Source organism: Zingiber officinale, chromosome 2B, assembly GCF_018446385.1.
Source record: "Zingiber officinale cultivar Zhangliang chromosome 2B, Zo_v1.1, whole genome shotgun sequence".
Taxonomy (NCBI): domain Eukaryota; kingdom Viridiplantae; phylum Streptophyta; class Magnoliopsida; order Zingiberales; family Zingiberaceae; genus Zingiber; species Zingiber officinale.
The window spans coordinates 118,775,595-118,784,776 of NC_055989.1; the positions used below are offsets into that span (position 1 = coordinate 118,775,595).

The 9,182-nt window shown below is 36.0% G+C and overlaps 1 protein-coding gene across 1 annotated transcript; it reads right to left on the minus strand.

Annotated features, from left to right (window-relative positions):
• Positions 1-864: 864 nt before the first annotated feature.
• On the minus strand, positions 865-7,931 carry LOC122049471 (cytochrome P450 709B1-like). The gene is made up of 5 exons (XM_042610851.1): positions 7,681-7,931; positions 7,367-7,590; positions 2,085-2,323; positions 1,622-1,988; positions 865-1,332 (listed from the first exon to the last, which is right to left on the minus strand). Exons 1-5 carry the CDS (start codon positions 7,880-7,882, stop codon positions 901-903), a joined length of 1,464 nt encoding a protein of 487 aa, XP_042466785.1. The 5' UTR covers positions 7,883-7,931; the 3' UTR covers positions 865-900.
• Positions 7,932-9,182: the final 1,251 nt, after the last annotated feature.

The following is a 9,182-nucleotide window of genomic DNA, read 5'->3' on the forward strand; positions in this document are numbered from 1 at the left end:
AATCAACAAAGTAAGCAAAGTAAAGATCATCGTGTAAAGTTGTTTTCGCTTTTAATTGTATTTGTATTTTTGTTTTTTTATTGTTCTTGTAAGAAGTTATTGTAAGAGATTTCTCTGTCTCCGAAAGGTTTCTGAGAATGAGAAAGTTCATAGTACAGGGAGATCACTAGGAATATGCATTGGATTAGTCGCCTAAGAGATGGATACCTTATGAATTCAAACGACAAGCACAACATCAATCGACAAAGCGATTGGAGCTATGCACACACCCCTGCTCGCACGAGTAACGTCCTAACATTTATCACTATTTCATAACTAGTGATTGAAAAAAAAAATCAGATGTTGGAATACTTTCATACAAAAGATTATAAGAAATTTAAATGGACCATTTCAAGTTCATCGATGAACTCATATAACTCATTCTTGTAATTGATTTGATTTGATGAATTATTGCTACCCTGAAGAATGATTGTGTCGAGGATCAATTGTTGTCCTCTTAAGGATTACGACATGACAACTATTTTCACACAAGGAATCTAATGAGCAAAGAAATACCAATTGATTTCTCCATTCATCATAATTGTTCCAAATTTATGTTCATAACATAACTAACACTATGTGATATCTTGTTCGATATATCTTGTAGATCGATGTAGCATATATTCTTTCCATATGCAACAATATTCAATCAAAATTTGCAATTGAGAGCCAAGTTGCCAATCATTCTAACAAAACTACTGAAAAGAGAATGAGGGATTATAAGTTTGTAGACACCATGATTACCAAATATTGGACATCTAAATAATTAATTATATCATAAGTTTAATCATAAATATATATGTTTACAAATGACATATATGAGATTATATCAAAGTTCACTAGCTAACACCAAGAGGAATCTTAATGTAGAGCCTTGAGAACAATTGGAAGACCATACTGAGGCACCACAACGGTAGCCGAATCGATGGGTACGTGCTTGTAGTTGGGTGATAAACTAAATGAAAACCTCTGGAGTATCATTGCCATCACCGTCTTTGCTTCCAACATGGCAAAGTTTTGGCCTATACATGCTCTTGGCCCGATTGAAAATGTGAGAAATGCATTAGGATTCTTGGCAGCCTTACTGATCCCATTCTTGAATCTAAGTGGATTGAACTCGTTCGCATCAGCTCCCCATATCTCTTTGTTCCTGTGAATTATTGATATTGGCATCATCAATAGGGTGCCCTTCATGATCTTAATGTTCCCTAGTATCATATCTTTAGCAGCCTTTCTTCTCAGCAACACTATCGGGCTATAAAGCCGCAAGCTCTCGAGGAGAACAAGAGTCATCTACAAGAATAGAAAACTCAATTTTAGCCACAATTATTAGTTATGTCAATGTATTGGAAGAAATAGAACTATATATATAAGGCAATCTCCTTGAACTAAAATAAGAATGATACCTAAATGGTGACACATAATGTAAGAGATTATTTCCGCGAGAACATGTGACCATAAGGTTACACGCATGCATGACAGTAACTTTACCGTTACGTCAAGACTCCATTTTTCTTTCTCTCATGCAAATGAAGACCTTTCAACCAGTTAGTGTAGTGCTGCAGAAGAAGAGTAAATTTACCAGCTTTAAATTGCTGATCATGTCTGCATTTGGGACTTCCAACCCGCACACCTCGTCCACCTCCTCCCTGAGCTTCTGCTGCCAGTCAGGGTTTGAGCTGAGCAAGAACATTGTCCAAGTTAGCAAGTGAGAAGTGGTCTCATGGCCGGCCAAGAAGAACGTCTTGCACTCATCAATGATCTCCTCCATGTTCAGCTTCTGATCGCCGGCTTGCACTTTCTCAGATTCCAACAGTAATCCAAGTAGGTCATTACTGCTACAGCCAGCATCCCTACGAGCCAGACGATCTTCTATGATGTTCATGAACATGCCCCTTATTCTCTTCTTCAGTTTCAAGGTCTGGAGGTTCTTCTTGCTCGGAACATACCTACAGAATTAAGCTCATAATTAATTAACCACTGGCAATCACTACCATTAATTACTGTAATTAATTAACCAGAGTGCACAAATATATATAATGCACCTGGATCCGGGAAAGTTAACATTGAGAAAATTTTGTGTGACGAGGTTCAGCATCTGTTTCTGTGCTAGAAATAGTTCCTTGCCCTCCTTAAAACTGCTTCCGAAAGCAGTATGAGAAATCACATCAGCTGTCACCACTTGGAATTGTTCAGACACTTCTACTTCCTTTCCTTCTCTGGCAGCTTCTTGCCATCCTTCTAACATCAGCTTGACACAGTCGGCCATTGTCGTAGTCAGTAACTATATACGAAGATGCATGAAGATGTCCTTTATGACATGTTATTACTCAGAGCAGAAAAATTAAGGACTATGAAAGCACCGATGAATTCAAACACTCAGTTAGTGCCTTGGTCCCAAAATATATTTAAATTCCTTGGGTAGGTAATTGATATGTTCACAATAAAAAGTGGGTCGAATTTGAACTTAATGTAGCTGAAAGCAATTAATTTGAGACTAATTGAGGTATCCTCAAAACTTGTAAAAGTTTGCTCTATTTCATGCATTGTTCCAAAGAATATTTTAGTAATTTTAAATTTGAGATAATCAGTTCGAGTGATAGTTTCGAGCAAGAATGCGCTATTTTAAATTATGTTATATTGCTTTCGTTAGCATTGTGATCTTGATTGTTTTATTTTTACTATGCATATATAAACATATATACACATTACTTAATTATGTATCTTGACACACAGCACATATTACGTATACTAACTATTGATTTATATATCAATAATGGTAATTGATATATATTATTACCATTATTCTAATCGTAATAATATATACCATCTTAAATTAAATTTGTCAAATATATACTTAGGGTTTATTTCAATCTACTTGGAGTACAAACATTAGAATAAGACTTAGCTATATGTCCATGTCATTCGATGCTCCCATGTGATTAGGTAATAAATCATTTTAATGTATTTTACCAAGGGTTTAAGTTAAGTTTATGATGTGTTATTAATATGTGTATTAACTGTGCAAGACTTGGCATGCATTGTACATATAAAATCTTAGAGATATGTTTAACTCGACAAGGTCGTTGAATTGGTTTTTGCTCAATGGCTTAAAGACTTGGGACAATTGTTGGAGCTTTAGAGGAGTTTAGAAAACACTCTATGAGATAGAACATTGAGTGCTCGTGGATGGGATGCCCCAAACAAGATGGACTCACATACATTAAGGATCATATGGCATAGAACGAGTTTGGGGAGCTCAATTCATTTGATGGACTAGAAAAACGTGGTACGCCACTTTAGCAACCCCCTCATTTGAGAGGGAGTTCAGAAGGAATCCAAATTGGTAAGTGTATGAGCGGAGTCTTAAGAGGTGATGAAATCCCCTATCGAATTGTGACCCCTCGACTACTACAGTCATTATCCTATGTACTTACCAACTGAGCTAGCCTTGGGGGTACATTTGATGGACTAGAGACCTAATGTGAGATAAATTTTAGGGTGAGAAATGTTGCATGATTGAAGATATAGAGACATAAAAACATGAGAGATTATATGAGTGAAGAGATATGTTATGTTGTTCACCTCCCGTGCTCGACTCCGTCCGTGACTGAGTGCAATTCCGGGAGCCCTGTGCACTTAGTTACAGATGGGAGTGGGGCACAAGAGGTAAGCAGCATATCAATCTTGTATGAGTGAAATATAATCTTTGAGTTTCCATCTTTGGGCAACATCATTAGAGATTAAGTTCATTTGTGGTACATTCAAATTATAGAAGTTAACACTTTGGATGGCTACTTTGAGTGTCTAGTTTTGTACTTTATGGATTTTAAGTTATATGTGTCTTGATGTGCATATATATACACTTTACTATTTTTTTGTAGATTCTAAATGCTTGTTTTATCTTGTGGTTGATAGCCTATTAAGCAAAGTTGATAGAGTGTGTCATTGGCACATTTATATGGTTATTTGGCTGTTTATTCATATTTTATTCAAACAATGAATTTATTGATGATGTAATTAGTTTATCATAATTGTTGAATGTTGGTTAACATAATTCTCTTGAGCTAAAGTTGGCTTTGCCAAATATTGGTCAACAAAATAATTGCCTTCGGTAGATAGACTTTCCACTTTGAACCTATCTTTTTTACAATATTCTATGAGATTTTAGAATGTTATAGTACCAATTGAAGATCCCAAAATACATAGTCATCTTTCTCAAGCATTAATTTATCATGCAACCTAATGCTAGCGGCTCTAGTGGTGTTTAATAGGACCTCATGGCCTCCTTTTTACTAATCTACACTAAATTCTTCACATTCCTATTTAGGGTTGACCGCTAACTAATAACTGGAATGTACATTATTCTTTTATTGGTGTAATCGACCTGGTCAAGATTGACAAGGTTAATCAAGTTCGAATTGATTCAAATCAGATTTGATATTTGATCAATATTTAGTTGGTCAAGTGAGAGGTTGAGTAGGTTAAAGTCGGTTGAATACTTGACAGTTATTCAATATGATTAGTTGGTTGAGCAAGAGTTAAGTAGGTTAAGATTGATCGATACTTGACAAACTTAACAAGATATAAAAAGTCCAAGTGGGTCGTAGTTGATCGGACACTTATTGGTCAGAAGTTTAATATGGAGTTGATAAGAGGAAAGTCATGGACACTTAGGAAATCGGAAGTCTAATAAAGACTTGGTAAGAGGAAAGTCTAAGTGGGTCATGGTTGACCTCACACTTATTGACTAGAAGTTCAATGGGGAGTTGACACGAGAAGAAAATTCTTAGTGGATCATGGTTGACCGGACACTTAGTGATATGAAGTCCAACATAGAGTTGGTATGAGATGGAAAACCCAAGTGAGTGATAGTTGACTAGACATTTGGTGAGAGGAAGTCCAAATAAGTCAATTGCTTAGCATGGATGAAGTCCTAGCAAGTCAAGAGTGACCAAATACTAGATGTGTGAAGCCTCAACAAGTCAAGGGTGACCAGATGTTGAGCAAAAAAAGTATTGGTAGGTTAAGGTCAACTAGATACCAGGCATGAGAATTCAGTCTTTAAAAGGCTGAAATAGAACCAACAATCATTTGCTAGATAGTGGTAATCAATTGGCAAAACCTAAACCTCGAATTCGAGGTCGGGGGTTCTGGGGTGCTTGGGATGCTTAATTAGAGTAGATGTTTGGCCAAGTTGAACTTGGGAACCCACTTAGGTTTAGGACTTAGAGCCAGTCAAGTGTTCAAGGTTCTTGGGCGCGCATGAGAGTCAACACACGGGAACTCACTCTAACTCAGGATGCTTAGGCGAGTGCCCAACAACCCACTTGGACTCGAGCTTATCGAGTTTGGGGGTGCTTAGGCATGCACGAGAGTTAGTGCCCAACAACCCACTTGGACTCGAGCTTATCGAGTTTGGGGGTGCTTAGGCATGCACGAGAGTTAGTGCCCAACAACCCACTCGGACTCAGGGTGCTCGAGAGTGCACGAGGCACTCAGTCGCAAGAACACACATGACTGTTGCACACGAACATAGTTGAGTGACTGTTGAACCCCAAATTCAGTGGCAATCAATTATTGTGGGACAACAATCGATTGCATATAGTGTAAGGTAAACAGAAGCCTCCCAAATTGATTGTCCAGTTCAACTAATGGCTAACAATCGATTGTTGTGTCTCAACAATCGATTGGTGGTGGTTAAAGTATGTAGAAATAGCCGTTTTGCAAGTGTCAACAGTCAGATTCTCTACGATAATTGATTGGTGAAGATTAGCAATCGTCTGGGAGATGAAAATTAGCATGAACAACAACCCTATAGAGGTGGGTTTCAAAGTAATTTGAAGAAGCCGATTCTTAAGGGTTTGGAGACAAAATGTTATTGCATTTCCTACCATCAAGTAATCCAAAGTGACAAAAATGCAAGCAAAACATTGTTTCAATTGTAAAATTATTTTCACTTTCATTTGTATTATTTGTGTTTTGTTTTGTATTATAAGTATTGTAAGAGACTTCTACACCTCTAGCTCGTATGGATCCTAACATTGATCTTTTATTTGCTAGTAATTAGTAGTTTTTACCTCACCTTTATACTAGGTGTATGCTAAGAACTTAATTGGTCTATGATATTTTTTTATATTAGGTATCCAACTTACATCGACTAATCCTGAGGTGAACGGTCCGACCTCACATTCTGACTACCAAGTAAATCAAGAAAGCCAAGTGGCTCCTCGTGTCCCAACATCACTAATTGTTCAAACGCCACATACATGCATTGAAACCCGGGTTGTTTGGGAAAAGCACCTTGTTACTTACAATCACACCATACCCTAATTGTTTTGTTCAATTTTCCTATCGACTCTTATGATGTTTCTTATATATTTTTTTGAAATCTAGATATCCAACTCTTTTCCCATTGGGCAATGGTACAATGGTTAGATCCTCCAATGAATAATTAAGGGATCTAAAGTTTGAATCTTTGTTGTAATGCACTACAAGAGATTTTTTCCCTTAAGTGAAAAGTAGGTCAAAAAATGATGATCATTTGGATGAATCTATTAGTACTTTTTCGATTTACTCTGATGTTTTAAACTTCTATGAGATCAATCACCTCCAAGATGTTTCTTATGCATGTACACATGCTTAGTAACAATAATAATTTATCTGTAACTCAACTTTATGACATATGACTAATATTTAATGCTATGGCACATGCCTAAGATGATTACATGCTATTATTTTATTAATGCTCTTATTTTAATGGCATGCCTAAGAGAATATATATATATATATATATATATATATATATATATATATATATATATATATATATATATATATATATATATATATATATATATAGTCTTATTTTAATGACATACTTAATATGATAAAATACTTATGACATATGATTATTATTATTATTTTAAAGTTCTTATTTGCTTACTAATATATATTAAGAGGAATCAATAAGATGATTACATGCTTATGACACACAACATGCTTAATATATATGCTACGTGAAAAAGTATGATTACATGCTACTCATAACATGCTTAATATAGTAAGCAAAACCAATAAAATAAATATATACTATAACCTATAAAATGCTTAATATATATGCTAATCGAGTCATACAACCTATGCTTAATGTGCTAATCGAGTCAATCAAATATAATAAGCATTTGATCAGGATAAAGATTAAGCTATCGGAATTGATCTTATGATTTATCTCCCTTTATATAAAAACACATGTAATAAAGATAATTATCTTTTACTTAAATTGGATTTTATATAAAGCTCAAATTAAAATTACCAACATGCTGACCTTGAGTTTATCCATGGAGAAAGCAGGGTTGACGACTCGCCGATGCCTCACCCATTCCGCCCCTTCTATATACACCAGCCCCTTGCCGACCAATGCCAGCGCCTCTGGCGACGGAGCGAGCCTCGAATAAAAGCCAAACTTTCTCGCCAGGACTTGCCTCACCATCTCCGGCTGGCTGATGCACACCAATGGCTGCGCTCCGACCCAAAACAAAAACGTCTCGCCTGCACGCACCCAATTCCCAACAGGCAACAACAACAATATATTAACAGTACGGGTGTATATATACTAATCATGCATTCACCAGATCATACCGTATTCTGCTATCCATTTGCCAAAGTGGGGGAGGACTCTGGTGGTGATATCATGGGCGTCGATGTCCAAGACGACCTCCATTGCAGCCCTTCTTATGCTTTGGATTTCCCTCAGTGACCCGAACCAAAGCTCGTAGGGAGGGCCTCTCACCCCTTGTTTGCCGAAAGCTTTCGTTACCACGTACGGGCGCCACAAGAACATCGTCCATAAGTAATGGAAGACCAGCGCCAGTAGGAGTGCAATCAGTAGCGCAATGAGAGCCATGGAGGAACAAGGATCTATCGGTGTTAATATATATATATATATCTATAAATGTGTGTGTGTCATGGGTGATGCATGCGAGGGATTAATTAGTTAACTAATTGCGTATGGCCGGCCTCGCAGATAGATTAATGCATACCCATACCCACTTGGCCGAGACTAAGAGTTTTTAATCATTAATCATTAAGAAGGGATTAAATATATGTATGGCAGCCGTCCTTAGTTAGGAACATGCAAGTAAAGTTAGCTGGGGGCGGGGTGCAACCCCATTCAATGATATCTTCTCCTGCGTAGCTTGCACAACTTGCACGATCGAGGAACAGAGAGGGAGAGTACTAAGTGTAGCACGCGACCAATATGGTTGGCAATTAATTAAAACTGTAAGGTTAGGATATATATATAGGTGACTGAGTGTAGTTCCAAACGTCCGGATTATTTTTGGACGCCCCTCTACTAGAAAAAACAAACTGGATTTAGGTATGAAATATTTTCATTCTAAATATGTAACAAATTTAGCGGCAAAGCAAGAAATCCTCACAAATTAACAGCAAGTTTAGTAACAAAAATAGTTTCAACGTGAATTGACAACAAATTATATTTTGTTATAAAATTCGTTGTCAATTAGCGATAAAATTCAATATTCATTGCAAACTTTGCGACGAAATTCCAAATTCGTTATAAATTTTGCAATGAAATTGATATTTGTTGTAAACACTATGGCAAATTAAGAAATAATTACAGAATGGGCAAAAATTAAAAATAAAAATAAAATTATTTGAAATTAGTTTATGGACCTTGAGAGCTCGGGATGATATGAAACTAATTTCTATATATTCTTCTAATTCTCTTGATTATGCTTGCAAACATCAAATTGATCTAATATATTGGGATTAGTGATTTTTTAAATATGAATTAATTTTTTTTTTGACATATTCGTATTCAAAAAATTATTGATTAAAATATATTGGGTCTAATTGATATTTAAAGGCATAGATATAATCAGGAGAAATAAACAAACATATAATAACTGATTTCATGTCATCTGAGCTCTTTAGGTCCCGGGTTTGGACCTAATTTGCAACCAGTTTCTATATGTTTCTCGTGTTTGAAAAATCAACAACAACAATAACCAAGTCTTATCCTACTAGGTGGGGTCGGTTATATGAATCCTTTTACACCATTAAGCTCTATCTCCTACTATATCATCATCTATACTTAAATAAATTTTAACTTATTTTAT

Bases quoted from the DNA above. Each gene is read 5' to 3' on its own strand.
- LOC122049471 (XM_042610851.1), bottom strand. From the start codon at position 7,882: ATGTTCTTGTGGCGCCCGTACGTGGTAACGAAAGCTTTCGGCAAACAA. The intron at 1,989-2,084 runs GTGCATTATATA...TTAATTCTGTAG, and splicing joins GTTAACTTTCCCGGATCCAG to GTATGTTCCGAGCAAGAAGA. The intron at 1,333-1,621 runs GTAAATTTACTC...CTATTCTTGTAG, and splicing joins TGATCAGCAATTTAAAGCTG to ATGACTCTTGTTCTCCTCGA.